General features: G+C 43.2%; 1 protein-coding gene across 1 annotated transcript; it reads left to right on the top strand.

Annotated features, from left to right (window-relative positions):
* Positions 1-3,989: 3,989 nt before the first annotated feature.
* LOC120037789 (NACHT, LRR and PYD domains-containing protein 3-like) lies at positions 3,990-19,433 on the top strand (the record flags this gene model as incomplete). The annotated part of the gene is made up of 11 exons (XM_038983762.1): positions 3,990-4,134; positions 7,801-7,967; positions 8,068-9,892; positions 9,976-10,149; positions 12,137-12,310; positions 14,527-14,700; positions 14,780-14,953; positions 15,312-15,485; positions 16,538-16,584; positions 16,721-17,270; positions 19,394-19,433. Coding segments are annotated over exons 1-11 (3,618 nt in total), but the record flags the coding sequence as incomplete, so codon positions are not given.
* Positions 19,434-19,444: the final 11 nt, after the last annotated feature.

Below are 19,444 nucleotides of genomic sequence, written 5' to 3' on the forward strand. Positions count from 1 at the left end.
AGAGTACAGTATATACATATGAGATGAGTAATGTAGGATATGTAAACATATAAAAGTGCATTGATTAAAGTGGCTAGTGATACATTACATCAAGATGGCAAGATGCAGTAGATGGTATAGAGTACAGTATGTACATATGAGATGAGTAATGTAGGGTATGTAAACATTATAGGAAGTGGCATTGTTTAAAGTGGCTAGTGATACATTTATTACATCAATTTTTCCATTATTAAAGTGGCTGGAGTTGAGTCAGTATGTTGGCAGCAGCCACTCAATGTTAGTGATGGCTGTTTAACAGTCTGATGGCCTAGAGATAGAAGCTGTTTTTCAGTCTCTCGGTCCCCGCTTTGATGCACCTGTACTGACCTCGCCTTCTGGATGATAGCGGGGTGAACAGGCAGTGGCACGGGTGGTTGTTGTCCTTGATGACCTTTTTGGCCTTCCTGTGACATCGGGTGCTGTAGGTGTCCTGGAGGGCAGGTAGTTTTCCCCGGTGATGTGTTGTGCAGACCTCACTACCCTCTGGAGAGCCTTACGGTTGTGGGCGGAGCAGTTGCCGTACCAGGCGTTGATACAGCCCGACAGGATGCTCTCGATTGTGCATCTGTAAAGGTTTGTGAGTGTTTTTGGTGACAAGCCAAATTTCTTCAGCCTCCTGAGGTTGAAGAGGCGCTGCTGGCGCCTTCTTCACCACGCTGTCTGTGTGGTTGGACCATTTCAGTTTGTCCGTGATGTGTACGCCGAGGAACTTAAACTTTCTACCCTCTCCACTACTGTCCCGTCGATGTGGATAGGGGGGTGCTCCCTCTGCTGTTTCCTGAAGTCCACGATCATCTCCTTTGTTTTGTTGACGTTGAGTGTGAGGCTATTTTCTGACACCATACTCCGAGGGCCCTCACCTCCTCCCTGTAGGCCGCCTCGTCGTTGTTGGTAATCAAGCCTACCACTGTAGTGTCGTCTGCAAACTTGATGATTGAGTTGGAGGCGTGCATGGCCACGCAGTCGTGGATGAACAGGGAGTACAGGAGAGGGCTGAGAACGCACCCTTGTGGGGTCCAGTGTTGAGGATCAGCGGGGTGGAGATTTTGTTACCTACCCTCACCACCTGGGGGCGGCCCGTCAGGAAGTCCAGGACCCAGTTGCACAGGGCGGGGTCGAGACCCAGGGTCGCCCCCAGGTGGTGAGGGTAGGTAACAAAATCTCCACCCCGCTGATCCTCAACACTGGGACCCCACAAAGGTGCGTTCTCAGCCCTCTCCTGTACTCCCTGTTCCCCTGACGAATTTGGAGGGTACTATGGTGTTAAATGCTGAGCTGTAGTCGATGAACAGCATTCTCACATAGGTATTTCTCTTGTCCAGATAGGTTAGTGCAGTGCGATTGCGTCATCTGTGGACCTATTGGGGCGGTAATCAAATTGGAGTGGGTCTAGGGTGGAGGTGATATGGTCCTTGACTAGTCTCTCAAAGCACATCATGATGATGGAAGTGAGTGCTACGGGGCAGTAGTCATTTAGCTCCGTTACCTTACCTTTCTTGGGAACAGGAACAATGGTGGCCCTCTTGAAGCATGTGGGGACAGCAGACTTGGATAAGAATTGATTGAATATGTCCGTAAACACACCAGCCAGCTGGTCTGCGCATGCTCTGAGGATGCGGCTGGGGATGCCGTCTGGGCCTGCAGCCTTGCGAGGGTTGACACGTTTAAATGTTTTGCTCACGTCGGCTGCAGTGAAGGAGAGCCCGTAGGTTTTGGTAGCGTGCTGTGTGAGTGGCACTGTATTGTCCTCAAAGCGAGCAAAAAGTTATTTAGTCTGTCTGGGAGCAAGACATCCTGGTCCGCGACGGGGCTGGTTTTCTTTTTGTAATCCGTGATTGGCTGTAGACCCTGCCACATACCTCTCGTGTCTGAGCCGTTGAATTGCGACTCTACTTTGTCTCTATACTGACGCTTAGCTTGTTTGATTGCGTTGCGGAGGGAATAACTACACTGTTTGTATTCGGTCATGTTTCCGGTCACCTTGCCCTGATTAAAAGCAGTGGTTCGCACTTTCAGTTTCTCGCGAATGCTGCCATCAATCCACGGTTTCTGGTTTGGGAATGTTTTAATAGTTGCTGTGGGTATGACATCACCGATACACTTGCTCATAAACTCACTCACAGAATCAGCGTATTCGTCAATGTTGTTGTTCGCCGCAATGCGGAACATATCCCAGTCCACGTGATCGAAGCAATCTTGAAGCGTGGAATCCGATTGGTCGGACCAGCGTTGAACAGACCTGAGCGCGGGCGCTTCCTGTTTTAGTTTCTGTCTATAGGCTGGAAGCAACAAAATGGAGTCGTGGTCAGCTTTTCCGAAAGGAGGGCGGGGGAGGCCCTTATATGCGTCGCAGAAGTTAGAATAACAATGATCCAGGGTTTTGCCAGCCCTGGTAGCGCAATCGATATGCTGACAGAATTTAGCGAGCCTTGTTTTCAGATTAGCCTTGTTAAAATCCCCAGCTACAATAAATGCAGCCTCAGGATATGTGGTTTCCAGTTTACATTGAGTCAAATAAAGTTTGTTCAGGGCAATCGATGTGTCTGCTTGGGGGGGATATTTGCGGCTGTGAATTTAATCGAAGAGAATTTTCTAGGTAGATAATGCAGTCGGCATTTGATTGTGAGGAATTCTAAGTCAGGTGAACAGAAGGACTTGAGTTCCTGTATGTTGTTATGATCACACCACGTCTCGTTAATCATAAGGCATACACCCCCGCCCTTCTTCTTACCAGAAAGACGCTTGTTTCTGTCGGCGCAATGCGTGAAGAAACCAGGTGGCTGTACCGACTCCGAAAGCGTGTCTCGAGTGAGCAATGTTTCCGTGAAACAAAGAACGTTACAGTCTCTGTCTCTCTGGAAGGCTACCCTTGCACGGATTTCGTCTACCTTGTTGTCAAGAGACTGGACATTGGCGAGTAGTATGCTCGGGAGCGGTGCGCGATGTGCCCGTCTACGGAGCCTGACCAGAAGACAGCTCCGTCTGCCCCTTCTACGGCGTCGTTGTTTTGGGTCGCCGGCTGGGATCCGATCCATTGTCCTGGGTGGTAGGCCAAACAGAGGATCTGCTTCGGGAAAGTCGTATTCCTGGTCGTAATGTTGGTGAGTTGACGTTGCTCTTATATCCAATAGTTCCTCCCCGACTGTATGTAATAAAACCTAAGATTACCTGGGGTAACAATGTAAGAAATAACACACATAAAAACAAAATACTGCATAGTTTCCTAGGAACGCGAAGCGAAGCGGCCATCTCTGTCGGTACCTCATTGCCTGCGTCCGTAATGGGTCTGCGGTCAAACGACCACCCCTCATCACTGTCAAACGCTCCCTAAAACACTTCAGCGAGCAGGCCTTTCTAATCGACCTGGCCCGGGTATCCTGGAAGGACATTGATCTCATTCCGTCAGTAGAGGATGCCTGGTTATTCTTTAAAAGTGCTTTCCTCACCATCTTAAATAAGCATGCCCCATTAAAAAAAATGTAGAACCAGGAACAGATAGCCCTTGGTTTACTCCAGACCTGACTGCCCTTGACCAGCACAAAAACATCCTGTGGCGTACTGCATTAGCATCGAATAGCCCCCGCGATATGCAACTTTTCAGGGAAGTTAGGAACCAATATACACAGGCAGTTAGGAGGCTAGCTTTTTCAAACAGAAATTTGCATCCTGTAGCACAAACTCCAAAAAGTTCTGGGACACAAGTCCATGGAGAATAAGAGCACCTCCTCCCAGCTGTCCACAGCACTGAAGCTAGGAAACACTGTCACCACCGATAAATCCGTGATAATTGAGAATTTCAATAAGCATTTTTCTACGGCTGGCCATGCTTTCCACCTGGCTACCCCAACCCCAGTCCACAGCCCTGCACCCCTCCCCATAGCAACTTGCCCTTAGCCTCCCCATTTCTCATTCACCCAAATCCAGATAGCTGATGAGTCTCTGTGGGGAGAGATAGGAGGGGACCACTGCCTCTGAAATGAGTCTCTCTGGGGAGAGCGAGAAGAGAGGCACTGCCTCTAAGAGGAAGTATTCTGACCGAGAGGAGGGGGCCACACCCTCTAAAAAGAGTCTGCCTCAAGACACCAGTTCTAAGAGGTAAGCGATAAATTGTACATATAGTTATTTTAAAGATATACAACACATTTTAAGAGAAGTGTTTCCAAATTACATAACATGTAGGCCTATATCTTTAAGTTAAAAATCCTAGAACCAACTGCAAACACAAGCTAGGTGTCTATCCAACTGGTAACACAAGCTAGGTGTCTATCCAACTGGTAACACAAGCTAGGTGTCTATCCAACTGGTAACACAAGCTAGGTGTCTATCCAACTGGTAACACAAGCTAGGTGTCTATCCAACTGGTAACACAAGCTAGGTTTCTATCCAACTGGTAACACAAGCTAGGTGTCTATCCAACTGGTAACACACGCTAGGTGTCTATCCAACTGGTAACACAAGCTAGGTGTCTATCCAACTGGTGACACAAGCTAGGTGTCTATCCAACTGGTAACACAAGCTAGGTGTCTATCCAACTGGTGACACAAGCTAGGTGTCTATCCAACTGGTAACACAGGCTAGGTGTCTATCCAACTGGTGACACAAGCTAGGTGTCTATCCAACTGGTGACACAAGCTAGGTGTCTATCCAACTGGTAACACAAGCTAGGTGTCTATCCAACTGGTAACACAAGCTAGGTGTCTATCCAACTGGTAACACAAGCTAGGTGTCTATCCAACTGGTAACACAAGCTAGGTGTCTATCCAACTGGTAACACAAGCTAGGTGTCTATCCAACTGGTAACACAAGCTAGGTGTCTATCCAGCTGGTAACACAAGCTAGGTGTCTATCCAACTGGTAACACAAGCTAGGTGTCTATCCAACTGGTAACACAAGCTAGGTGTCTATCCAACTGGTAACGCAAGCTAGGTGTCTATCCAGCTGGTAACGCAAGCTAGGTGTCTATCCAACTGGTAACGCAAGCTAGGTGTCTATCCAACTGGTAACGCAAGCTAGGTGTCTATCCAACTGGTGACGCAAGCTAGGTGTCTATCCAACTGGTGACGCAAGCTAGGTGTCTATCCAACTGGTGACACAAGCTAGGTGTCTATCCAACTGGTAACACAAGCTAGGTGTCTATCCAACTGGTAACACAAGCTAGGTGTCTATCCAACTGGTAACACAAGCTAGGTGTCTATCCAACTGGTAACACAAGCTAGGTGTCTATCCAACTGGTAACACAAGCTAGGTGTCTATCCAACTGGTAACACAAGCTACGTGTCTATCCAACTGGTGACACAAGCTAGGTGTCTATCCAACTGGTAACACAAGCTAGGTGTCTATCCAACTGGTAACACAAGCTAGGTGTCTATCCAACTGGTAACACAAGCTAGGTGTCTATCCAACTGGTAACACAAGCTAGGTGTCTATCCAACTGGTAACACAAGCTAGGTGTCTATCCAACTGGTAATACAAGCTAGGTGTCTATCCAACTGGTAACACAAGCTAGGTGTCTATCCAACTGGTAACACAAGCTAGGTGTCTATCCAACTGGTAACACAAGCTAGGTTTCTATCCAACTGGTAACACAAGCTAGGTTTCTATCCAACTGGTAACACAAGCTAGGTTTCTGTCCAACTGGTAACACAAGCTAGGTTTCTGTCCAACTGGTAACACAAGCTAGGTGTCTATCCAACTGGTAACACAAGCTAGGTTTCTATCCAACTGGTAACACAAGCTAGGTTTCTGTCCAACTGGTAACACAAGCTAGGTTTCTGTCCAACTGGTAACACAAGCTAGGTGTCTATCCAACTGGTAACACAGGCTAGGTGTCTATCCAACTGGTAACACAAGCTAGGTGTCTATCCAACTGGTAACACAAGCTAGGTGTCTATCCAACTGGTAACACAAGCTAGGTGTCTATCCAACTGGTAACACAAGCTAGGTGTCTATCCAACTGGTAACACAGGCTAGGTGTCTATCCAACTGGTAACACAAGCTAGGTGTCTATCCAACTGGTAACACAGGCTAGGTGTCTATCCAACTGGTAACACAAGCTAGGTGTCTATCCAACTGGTAACACAAGCTAGGTGTCTATCCAACTGGTAACACAGGCTAGGTGTCTATCCAACTGGTAACACAAGCTAGGTGTCTATCCAACTGGTAACACAAGCTAGGTGTCTATCCAACTGGTAACACAAGCTAGGTGTCTATCCAACTGGCAACGCAAGCTAGGTGTCTATCCAACTGGTAACACAAGCTAGGTGTCTATCCAACTGGCAACGCAAGCTAGGTGTCTATCCAACTGGTAACACAAGCTAGGTGTCTATCCAACTGGTAACACAGGCTAGGTGTCTATCCAACTGGCGACACGTTTTAATGTCAATATTCTAAAATCAGTAAAAGAAGAATATGCATATTTTCCCACCAGGGATGTGGTTCCATCAAATTGACTTGTTGCAGATTAGAAAGCTGTGTGTGATGACATAGTGCACATCAAAATAACTGTTGTGGTTAATTTCCCTTTACCAAATAAATCTACAAGTAAATGTGGTTAAATTCCCCTGTACGAAATAAAAATATATAAGTAAATATGGTTAAATTCCCCTGTAATAAATAAAATCTACAAGTAAATGTGGTTCCATGGCATTTTGAACTCTACTGATGGTTTGACCAAGCCACGACCCATCTTCAATGCTCTTACTGAGGGAAGGAGGTTGTTGGCCAAGATCTCGCGATACATGGCCCCATCCATCCTCCCCTCAATACGGTGCAGTCGTCCTGTCCCCTTTGCAGAAAAGCATCCCCAAAGAATGATGTTTCCAACTCCATGCTTCACGGTTGGGATGGTGTTCTTGGGGTTGTACTCATCCTTCTTCTTCTTCCAAACACGGCGAGTGGAGTTTAGACCAAAAAGCTCTATTTTTGTCTCATCAGACCACATGACCTTCTCCCATTCCTCCTCTGGATCATCCAGATGGTCATTGGCAAACTTCAGACTGGCCTGGACATGCGCTGCTTGAGCAGGGGGACCTTGCATGCGCTGCAGGATTTTAATCCATGACGGCGTAGTGTGTTACTAATGGTTTTCTTTGAGACTGTGGTCCCAGCTCTCTTCAGGTCATTGACCAGGTCCTGCCATGTAGTTCTGGGCTGATCCCTCACCTTCCTCATGATCATTGATGCCCCACGAGGTGAGATCTTGCATGGAGCCCCAGACCGAGGGTGATTGACCGTCATCTTGAACTTCTTCCATTTTCTAATAATTGCCCGAACAGTTGTTGCCTTCTCACCAAGCTGCTTGCCTATTGTCCTGTAGCCCATCCCAGCCTTGTGCAGGTCTACAATTTTATCCCTGATGTCCTTACACAGCTCTCTGTTCTTGGCCATTGTGGAGAGGTTGGAGTCTGTTTGATTGAGTGTGTGGACAGGTGTCTTTTATACAGGTAACGAGTTCAAACAGGTGCAGTTAATACAGGTAATGAGTGGAGAACAGGAGGGCTTCTTAAAGAAAAACTAACAGGTCTGTGAGAGCCGGAATTCTTACTGGTTGGTAGGTTTTCAAATACTTATGTCATGCAATAAAATGCAAATTAATTACTTAAAAATCATACAATGTGATTTTCTGGATTTACCAATTGCAGAATGTAGTTTTTTAAATAAACCTCAGGACTTCTAGAAGTTCCACTATACTGTTGCTAAAAGGATGTAGATGAGGTATTGATGTGCTAATGATGAGGTGATCTGTCTCCCTGTTTTGTTCAGTGTCCAGAAGCCCAGAGCAGAGTCACCTACAACCAGCCTGCTATCAATGAAGAGTGATCAGCCACCTGCTTTCAGCCAGGAACCATTACCAGATGACAATAAGGAAGTGGAGAGTTTGGACAGTGAGGATGCATTAAAGATCACACACAACCTTCTGGACAGAAGAAGTAAGACTGTTTTATACAGTATTGCAAAGAACAGTACAAAGGCCCTTATAAAACACACCACACAAACTTATGAGTCCCAACTCTCATTGTTTTCCTACAGGTCAAACTCTGCTGACAGTCCAACAAGACATTAAGGCTAAACTGAAACACAAGTATCAACACATATCTGAAGGAATTGGACACCATGGAAACCAAAGTCTGTTCAAGGACATTTACACAGAGCTCTACATCACAGAGAGTGGAAGTGGAGGGCTCAATAATGAACATGAGGTTAGACAGATAGAGATGGCATCCAAGAAACAAACCACACAAGAGACACCAATCAAATGCAACAATATCTTCAAGCCTTTACCTGGACAAGGCAAATCTATCAGAACTGTGCTGACAAAAGGAATCGCTGGCATTGGAAAAACAGTCTCTGTGCAGAAGGTCATCCTTGACTGGGCAGAGGGAAAAGCAAATCAGGACGTTCATTTCATGTTTCCTCTTCCTTTCCGTGATCTGAACCTGAAAAAGGACCAATACAGTCTGATGCAACTTCTTTCCCACTACTTCTCAGAGCTGAAAGAGATTGACAGCATTGAAGATGGTGAAACCAAAACTGTTTTCATTTTTGATGGTCTGGATGAGTGTCGACTTCCTCTAGACTTCAAAAACAAGGAGAAGTGCTGTGATGTCACGAAGCCAACCTCAGTGGACGTGCTGCTGACAAACCTCATCAAGGGGAATCTGCTTCCCTCTGCTCATCTCTGGATAACCACACGGCCTGCAGCAGCCAATCAGATCCCTCCTGATCGTATTGACCGAGTGACAGAGTTACGAGGGTTCAATGATCCACAGAAGGAGGAATACTTCAGGAAGAAAATCACAGATCAGAATCTGGCCAGTGAAATCATCAAAAACATGAAGACATCAAGGAGCCTCCACATCATGTGCCACATGCCAGTCTTCTGTTGGATATCAGCCACTGTCCTTGAGATGATCCTGAAAGAGGCAGAGAAGGATGAAGTCCCCAAAACTCTGATCCAGATGTACTCACACTTCATACTCATCCAAATCATTGTGAAGAACAGGAAGTACAACAAAGCCTCAGAGACAAACCCAAAGGAACTGTCTCAGTCAGACAAAGAGATGATCCTGAAACTGGCAAAGCTGGCTTTCCAACAGCTGCAGAAGGGCAACCTGATCTTCTATGAGGAGGACCTGAGAGAGTGTGGCCTTGATGTCACAGAGGCATCAGAGTACTCAGCATTGTGTAGAGAGATCTTTAAAGAAGAATCTGGGCTGTACCAAGACAAGGTCTACAGCTTTGTGCATCTGAGCATTCAGGAGTTTCTAGCAGCAGTGCATGCTTTAGAATCATGTCTGGACAAGAAGGAAAATGTTTTCTCCCCCACTAGTGATGATGATGAAGATGAGGAGGAGAAGGATGTTGACGATGATGAAGAGAAGGAGTCAATCCAGTTGTCTGACTTACACAGGAGCGCAGTGGACCAGGCCTTGAAAAGTAAGAATGGACACCTTGACCTGTTCCTCCGCTTCCTTCTAGGTCTCTCACTGGAGTCCAATCAGAATCTGTTACGAGGCCTTCTGACACAGACAGGAAGTACAACACAGACCAATGAGAGCACAGTTGAGTACCTTTCAGACAAGATCGAGGAGGAATCCTCACCAGAAAGGATCATCAACTTGTTTCACTGTCTGAATGAGCTTGGTTCCAACTCTCTAGTTGAAGACATGCAGACCTCCCTGCGATCAGGAACCCTTTCAGCAACAAGACTAGAACCTGACCAATGTTCAGCCCTGGCCTACCTGTTACTGATGTCAGAGGAGGTGCTGGAGGAGTTTGACCTGAAGACATACAACACATCAGAGGAAGGTTATCAGAGGTTGCTGCCGGTCGTGAAAACCTGCAAGAGAGCACTGTAAGTTCTGTTATTGAGTTGATGTTTACAGTATCATTATAATGACGGATTTGTATATCTAACAGATTATCTCCTCTCTCCAGACTGGATGGCTGTGAACTCACATATAAATCCTGTGAGACTCTGGCCTCAGCTCTGCAGACACCAAACTCCCCCCTGAGAGAACTGGACCTCAGCTATAATAACCTGGGAGACAGAGGAGTGGAGCTGCTCTGTGTTGGACTAACCAGTCCACTCTGCAACATACAGACACTTGTGTGAGTTAACTTTCTTCAGTATCCACTGTGAGTTCATATATTTTGTATGTAGTTAGTATGTGTGTGTTTTTAACATTATTTGAACATCTTGGTAAATATGCAGAAACGTACATCAAATGTGATAAATATATAAAACTAAGGTTAAATATCTTAAGTGAGTTAGTATGTTTTCAACATTGGTTAATCATGTGTACTTCCGTTTTTGTCTCTTGCTCCCTCTTAGTGAATAGGGGGCACTGTTTTCACTTTGGGAAAAATCGTGCCCAAATTAAACGGCCTCGTACTCTGTTCTAGATCATACGATATGCATATTTTTATTACTATTGGATAGAAAACACTCTGAAGTTTCTAAAACTGTTTGAATTATATCTGTGAGTAAAACAGAACTCATTTGGCAGCAAACTTCCAAACAGGAAGTGAAAATTCTGTAAATGGGGCTCTGTGTCAGGCCTTGCCTATTCAATTGCCTTATATTTATGGATCTGTATGCAATTCATACGCATTCCACTAGATGTCAACAGGCAGTAGAATGTTGAATGGGGTGTCTAGCTTGACGTGAAACCGAATGAGAGCTTTTGGAGTGACAGGTCCGCCCTATTGGCAGTATTCAGCTGCGCACCAGAGAACACCACATTGTCTTCTGAAATGCGTTAGGTATACACGACGAAATGCGCCGTCTTGGACTTTATTGGATACATATGAGAAAAACATCATAAAGATGGATTTTCAACCGAGTTTGACCAGTTTATTCGACGTTTATTGTGACTTTTGGAATTTTTCGTTCCATGCGCGGAATTTTTCGTTCCAAGAGTTGATGGACATGTGCCCTCCACAATGCTAGCCAAAGTTGCTAATTCGACAGAAGAAATGGACATTCTAAAACAAAACAACGATTTATTGTGGAACTAGGACTCCTTGCACTACATTCTGATGGAAGATCATCAAAGGTAAGAGAATATTTATGATGTTATTTCGTATTTTTGTGGAATATGTTGGCTCCAACATGGCGGAGAATTGCTGGGCGCTGTCTCAGAATATTGCATGCTGTACTTTGTACTAAAGTTATTTTTTTAAATCTAACACAGCGGTTGCATTAAGAACCAGTGTATCTTTCATTTGCTGTACAACATGTATTTTTTAGTAAAGTTTATGATGAGTTCTTTGGTTAGATAACGTGACTGTCCAAAATATCTCCGGGCAATTTTGTGCATTATGGCTACGTATTCACAATGTAAAACCAGGATTTGTAGCTCTAAATATGCACATTTTCGAACCAACATAAATGTATTGTATAACATGGTGGTGAGCTAACATAAATATATATTGTGTTTTCACTGTAAAACACTTAAAAAATCGGAAATATTGGCTGGATTCACAAGATGTTTATCTTTCATTTGCTGTACAACATGTATTTTTCATAAATGTTTTATGATGAGTATTTACTTATTTCACGTTACTCTCTGTAATTATTCTGGCTGTTTTGGTGCTATTTGTGACGGTGGCTGCAATGTAAAACTACGATTTATACCTATAAATATGCACATTTTCGAACAAAACATAAATGTATTGTATAACATGATGTTATAAGACTGTCATCTGATGAAGTTGTTCAAAGGTTAGTGATTAATTTTATCTCTATTTGTGGGTTTTGTGAAAGCTATGTTTGCGGTGAAAACATGGCGTTGTGTGTTTGGCTATTGTGGTGAGCTAACAAAGATATATTGTGTTTTCGCTGTAAAACATTTTAAAAATCGGACATGTTGGCTGGATTCACAAGATGTTTATCTTTCATTTGCTGTATTGGACTTGTTAATGTGTGGAAGTTAAATATTTCAAAAAAATATTTTTGAATTTCGCGCGCTGGGAAGCGGAATGTTGTGGGTGTTCCGCTAGCGGAACCCCGGGGCGAGAAAGGTTAATTAATGTATCTCATTATTCTTAAAGCTTTGCATATTTAACAGTGTATCACCATATCTCCTCTCTCCAGACTGGATGGCTGTAAGCTCACATATAAATCCTGTGAGACTCTGACCTCAGCTCTGCAGACACCAAACTCCCCCCTGAGAGAACTGGACCTCAGCTACAATGACCTGGGAGACAGAGGAGTGGAGCTGCTCTGTGTTGGACTAACCAGTCCACTCTGCAACATACAGACACTTGTGTGAGTTAACTTTCTTCAGTATCCACTGTGAGTTCATATATTTTGTATGTAGTTAGTATGTGTGTGTTTTTAACATTATTTGAACATCTTGGTAAATATGCAGAAACATACATCAAATGTGATAAATATATCAAACTATATCAAGGTTAAATATCTTGAGTGAGTTTGTGTTTTTAGAAAAAATATAAACTACTGGAACCAAGACTTCAAAATAACTGATATTGGAACAAGATGGAGGGAATGTTGGAACATAAATAACACAATTACAGTTAACAAGAATGTATGTTTAATCCAGTACAAACTAATGTATAGAATTTATTACACAAGACAACATTCACAAATTCTACAGCACAACGACAGAGTCGTGTCTTAAGTATAAAACTAACATTGAGTCAATAATTCATGCTTTCTGGGAATGCTATAATTCCAAAAGTTATGGGCGGAGTTAGAAGTTGTCTGTCAGAAGTATTACAACGTAAACATACTTTTAATCCGTCTTTCTGCATATTTCATGACATGGCATATGGGGGGTGTAGTGAGATACCCGATGTCGTGTCTTTACAATGGATTATATGATATATAACATGCTATTTTATCAAATCAATTCTCTGTAATTAATATTACCTGATTAAACTAATCATGTAAATGTAATTAACTAGGAAGTTGGGGCACCACGGAAGAATGTTTATAGAGCTGTTGTCTTCCGAATAAACTGATATGATGACTGGTTACACAAAGAAAGGGGTTGGGTTTGAATGAAAGAGCGGGAAGACTGAGGAACAAATGGATTGGGTCTCTATCGGTCCTCATGAAGCTATGCTATCGTAAATACAGAATCTTATGCATTCTAAATAACCGCCCATTCGGAAAAGGATAATGCAAGAAATATATTTACTCTGAGCTGCGCTTCGATAGATTGGTCGAAGATGGAAGGCTGGGTGGTGCAGCAGAGATCTCCTTTGTCCTTTGAATAATATTTCTGGGCTGATACGTTGTAGTCTGTCGTCTTGTGGTAGAACGGATACGTTGTAGTACCCTGTCTTTCTGAAGATATTGTTCGTCCTTTCCTAGGCCACGCAAGTTTACAGCTGCTGCTGCTAACTCGACGTCTAGGATGTATCACGTCTTTAGTGAATAAGAGTTCAAAGTTCATACCAAGTTGCCATCCTAAGCTCATGCTATATTCTGGCTGGTATAGTCGAAATTCATCCTTCCAGCGTGGCGATCGTCACCTCCACTTTGAAATTCGCCCTTCTAAACGTATGGACATCAGTCCTCACGTCATTGGGAACACAATGTTAATTTCGTTAGGTTGTAGTCGTTCAACCATTCGCAACCAGAGCTCACGCTGAGGTTGGCTTAGTTCGCCGTGAATTGGGGTTTATAGAAATGTAGAAAAGGGGTTTGTTCATCATTTCCAACCAATGCCTGTTGACGTGGGTGTGGCCACTGATTGAGCATATTTTACTTATGAAAACAGTTCTCTCGCTTTAAAAACTAAAATTACATTTAATCATTTCACAAATAGTTTCATATTTAAATATTTAAATTGCACAACAATTCCATGTGGATCTGATAACTAGAACGTGTAGACTTTCCAAGATACAGTTTGTCATCCTGTCATCAGTAATAATGTCTCAGACGACAACTGATCTGACATCATATTCTTTAAGTACCAACGGACACTTTCAACTGGTTGGATTACAGAAATATTGTTCCGTTCCCAACCTTTTGATGTTACCATACTCTCTCTATGTTAACAAAGGGCTTTCCAAGAGTCCATTCTGTAGAGTAGAGAGAGAAAAGGGGTTAAGGTATTTATGGGGGTCATAAACCTCACCAATAGGGCAACGTCATGACACCGATGAGCTGGACGATTCTCTTCTCATCATTCATCTTGTAAAAACTAATACAAAAAATATATGAAGGGTCGAAAAAAGTATGTTTTTAACATTGGTTAATCATGTGGGGAGGCAGGTATCCTAGTGGTTAGAGCGTTGGACTTGTAACCGAAAGGTTGCTAGATTGAATCCCCGAGCTGGTAAAAATCTGTCCTTCTGCCCCTGAACAAAACACTGTTCCTAGGCCGTCATTGAAAATAAGAATTTGTTCTTTACTGACTTGCCTAGTTAAATAAAGGTTAAATAACAATTGTCTTAATGCATCTCATTATTCTTAAAGCTTTGAATATTTAAGTGTATATCTCCTCTCTCCAGACTAGCTGGCTGTGAACTCACATATAAATCCTGTGAGACTCTGGCCTCAGCTCTGCAGACACCAAACTCCCCCCTGAGAGAACTGAACATCAGCAACAATGACCTGGGAGACAGAGGAGTGGAGCTGCTCTGTGTTGGACTAACCAGTCCACTCTGCAACATACAGACACTTGTGTGAGTTAAATATCTTCAGTATGAGTTATTATGTGGATGTTTTAAACATGTGTTAATCATGTGCTCTTCTGCCCACTAGTCTGGGTCAGTGTGGTCTGACAGAGGGTTGCTGTTCAGATCTGGCCTCTGTCCTGAGTTCACCCAACTCACAACTGAAACAACTGGAGCTGAGAGACAATGACCTGCAGGACTCAGGAGTTACACTGCTGTCTGCTGGACTGGAGGATCCAGACTGTAAACTACACACACTGGGGTAAGTACATCTGTTTCAGTCAGGTCTGTACTGAGCTGAGTTACACTGCTGTCTGCTGGACTGGAGGATCCAGACTGTAAACTACACACACTGGGGTAAGTACATCTGTTTCAGTCAGGTCGGTACTGAGCTGAGTTACACTGCTGTCTGCTGGACTGGAGGATCCAGACTGTAAACTACACACACTGGGGTAAGTACAGCTGTTTCAGTCAGGTCAGTGCTGAGTTTAGTAAAACAAATACTCTGAAAATCTGATGTTTCATGACAATGTTTGTGTCATGGACAAATGTATGGGTGTCCTACAAGATGATTGATACCAGTACACCAACCTAGACAGCTGTTGTGTGTCTCTCTGTAGGCTGTCTGGCTGTCTGGTCACAGAGGAGGGCTGTGCTGCTCTGTCTTCAGCTCTGAGGTCAAACCCCTCCCACCTGAAAGAGCTGGACCTGAGCTACAATCACCCAGGAGACTCTGCAGGGGGACTGCTTTCAGCTGCTCTGGTGGATCCCACATATAAACTGATGAAGCTGAAGTAAGTCAGAATAGATGTCCTAATAGTGTGAGCAGCGGTTGTGTCATATGTAGTGTAGTAGGGTCAGTAACATGAGGACATGATGGTAGAATTAAGGGGAAGTTTACTCAGCAGGCTGAGCACTCCAACACAGCATACATCATCACCACATGAATACTCTTCTTCTGCATCTCTGATATCCTGTTGGAATTGTACTCTGTTCTGTATGCAGGATAGAATACCTGTATGTCTCTAGTAATGAATTGTACTCCGTTCTGTATGAAGTAGGTAGGATAGAATACCTGTATGTCTCTAGTAATGAATTGTACTCCGTTCTGTATGCAGTAGGTAGGATAGAATACCTGTATGTCTCTAGTAATGAATTGTACTCTGTTCTGTATGCAGTAGGTAGGATAGAATACCTGTATGTCTCTAGTAATGAATTGTACTCTGTTCTGTATGCAGTAGGTAGGATAGAATACCTGTATGTTTCTAGTAATGAATTGTACTCCATCCTGTATGCAGTAGGTAGGATAGAATACCTGTATGTCTCTAGTAATGAATTGTACTCCGTTCTGTATGCAGTAGGTAGGATAGAATACCTGTATGTCTCTAGTAATGAATTGTACTCCGTTCTGTATGCAGTAGGTAGGATAGAATACCTGTATGTCTCTAGTAATGAATTGTACTCCATTCTGTATGCAGTAGGTAGGATAGAATACCTGTATGTCTCTAGTAATGAATTGTACTCTGTTCTGTATGCAGTAGGTAGGATAGAATACCTGTATGTTTCTAGTAATGAATTGTACTCTGTTCCGTATACAGTAGGTAGGATAGAATACCTGTATGTCTCTAGTAATGAATTGTACTCCGTTCTGTATGCAGTAGGTAGGATAGAATACCAGTAGGTCTCTAGTAATGAATTGTACTCCGTTCTGTATGCAGTAGGTAGGATAGAATACCTGTATGTCTCTAGTAATGAACTTGGATTGTGCACCAGAACACAACAATATGGTTTAAATGTTGACTGCTTTATTAGGTCTTTGTCAGTCAATAACCTGTTTCTCCTACAGTGTGGATCATGGTGGAGAGTGCAGGCTGAAATCAGGGCTGAGGAAATGTAAGTCTCTTTAATCCTAATTAACTGCATATTCAGAACGATAGTAACGTAGTAACTAATCAATACTTGTTCTGTACCTACAAAACAACATTTTATATGAAGATGTGGTTTGATTAAACTCTCCTTTTGTCTACAGATGCCTGTCATCTCACCCTGGACCCAGATACAGCAAACCCAAACCTGATACTGTCTGAGGGGAACAGGAAGGTGAAACGGGTGGTGGAGGAGCAGCATTATGAAGACCATCCAGACAGATTTGACTGTCTTTACCAAGTTCTCTGCAAAGAAGGCTTATCTGGGTGTCGTTATTACTGGGAGGTGGAGAGGGATGGTGCCATGGCTGACATTGGTGTGGTGTACGAAGGACTGAAGAGGAAGGGAGTGGAGGAAGACAATTGGATTGGCGATAATAGGAAGTCCTGGAGTTTACTCTGCTCTCACAGTGGTTATCTCTTTTACCATGCTGGAGTCCGTAGCAGAATCATCCCTGGTACTGATTCTAACAGAGTTGGAGTGTATCTGGACTGGCCAGCTGGTACTTTGTCCTTCTATAGTGTGTCCTCCTCTGGTACACTGACACACCTTTACACAGAACACACCACATTCACTGAACCCCTCTATCCTGGGTTTGGGGTTTACTCCTCCTCAGTGACCCTGTGTCAGATAGATGACCAACACATTCAGAGGTGAGTGTTTTAATGTGTTCTGTTGGACCTACAGACAGTTAGATTAGTAGTAGTGGTGTGTTTTAATGTGTTCTGTTGGACCTACAGACAGTTAGATTAGTAGTAGTGGTGTGTTTTAATGTGTTCTGTTGGACCTACAGACAGTTAGATTAGTAGTAGTGGTGTGTTTTAATGTGTTCTGTTGGACCTACAGACAGTTAGATTAGTAGTAATGGTGTGTTTTAATGTGTTCTGTTGGACCTACAGACAGTTAGATTAGTAGTAATGGTGTGTTTTAATGTGTTCTGTTGGACCTACAGACAGTTAGATTAGTAATGGTGTGTTTTAATGTGTTCTGTTGGACCTACAGACAGTTAGATTAGTAGTAGTGGTCTGTTTTAATGTGTTCTGTTGGACCTACAGACAGTTAGATTAGTAGTAGTGGTGTGTTTTAATGTGTTCTGTTGGACCTACAGACAGTTAGATTAGTAGTAGTGGTGTGTTTTAATGTGTTCTGTTGGACCTACAGACAGTTAGATTAGTAGTAGTGGTGTGTTTTAATGTGTTCTGTTGGACCTACAGACAGTTAGATTAGTAGTGTGTTTTAATGTGTTCTGTTGGACCTACAGACAGTTAGATTAGTAGTGTGTTTTAATGTGTTCTGTTGGACCTACAGACAGTTAGATTAGTAGTAGTGGTGTGTTTTAATGTGTTCTGTTGGACCTACAGACAGTTAGATTAGTAGTAGTGGTGTGTTTTAATGTGTTCTGTTGGACCTACAGACAGTTAGATTAGTAGTAGTGGTGTGTTTTAATGTGTTCTGTTGGACCTACAGACAGTTGGATTAGTAGTAGTGGTGTGTTTTAATGTGTTCTGTTGGACCTACAGACAGTTAGATTAGTAGTAGTGGTGTGTTTTAATGTGTTCTGTTGGACCTACAGACAGTTAGATTAGTAGTAGTGGTGTGTTTTAATGTGTTCTGTTGGACCTACAGACAGTTAGATTAGTAGTAGTGGTGTGTTTTAATGTGTTCTGTTGGACCTACAGACAGTTAGATTAGTAGTAGTGGTGTGTTTTAATGTGTTCTGTTGGACCTACAGACAGTTAGATTAGTAGTAGTGGTGTGTTTTAATGGGTTCTGTTGGACCTACAGACAGTTAGATTAGTAGTAGTGGTGTGTTTTAATGTGTTCTGGTGGACCTACAGACAGTTAGATTAGTAGTAGTGGTGTGTTTTAATGTGTTCTGTTGGACCTACAGACAGTTAGATTAGTAGTAGTGGTGTGTTTTAATGGGTTCTGTTGGACCTACAGACAGTTAGATTAGTAGTAGTGGTGTGTTTTAATGTGTTCTGTTGGACCTACAGACAGTTAGATTAGTAGTAGTGGTGTGTTTTAATGTGTTCTGTTGGACCTACAGACAGTTAGATTAGTAGTAGTGGTGTGTTTTAATGTGTTCTGTTGGACCTACAGACAGTTAGATTATTAGTAGTGGTGTGTTTTAATGTGTTATTTTAGAGTCAGTCTCACTCTAACCACTAGAGGGCATCAGAACCTGTTGAATAGGACAGCCTCACTGTAATGTCAGTCTCACTCACGTGTAGGTCTCAATTTTGTGTCACAAGCACAGTGCAGTGTATTGAGGGGGGAAGAGTGTGTGTAACTCATGATACCTGGTGACTTCACATCTCTAGGGGGGAATGTAACTCATGATACCTGGTGACTTCACATCTCTAGGGGGGAATGTAACTCATGATACCTGGTGACTTCACATCTCTAGGGGGGTGTGTAACTCATGATACCTGGTGACTTCACATCTCTAGGGGGGAATGTAACTCATGATACCTGGTGACTTCACATCTCTAGGGGGGAATGTAACTCATGATACCTGGTGACGTCACATCTCTAGGGGCTTTCATCAAGATAAACAATGTCACCTGTAATGTCACCATCAGTATTGGCTTTATGGAAGGTGACATAGTGGGTTATGTCACATTTAGGCAATGCACCCTATACAGGAAGCTGTTCTGTCACCCTTTATACACACTTTGTATTGCTTATGAAGACCGTAATGTATGCTATACCAAGCCTTTATAAGTTGTATTTAGTTTAATCACAGTCTATCCTTCTGCTTTACCAACACCAGAGACCATGGTGGAGAGAGTTGTATCAAGCCTGGACCTGAGAACACCAGAGA

Source organism: Salvelinus namaycush, unplaced genomic scaffold (genome assembly GCF_016432855.1).
Source record: "Salvelinus namaycush isolate Seneca unplaced genomic scaffold, SaNama_1.0 Scaffold1871, whole genome shotgun sequence".
Taxonomy (NCBI): domain Eukaryota; kingdom Metazoa; phylum Chordata; class Actinopteri; order Salmoniformes; family Salmonidae; genus Salvelinus; species Salvelinus namaycush.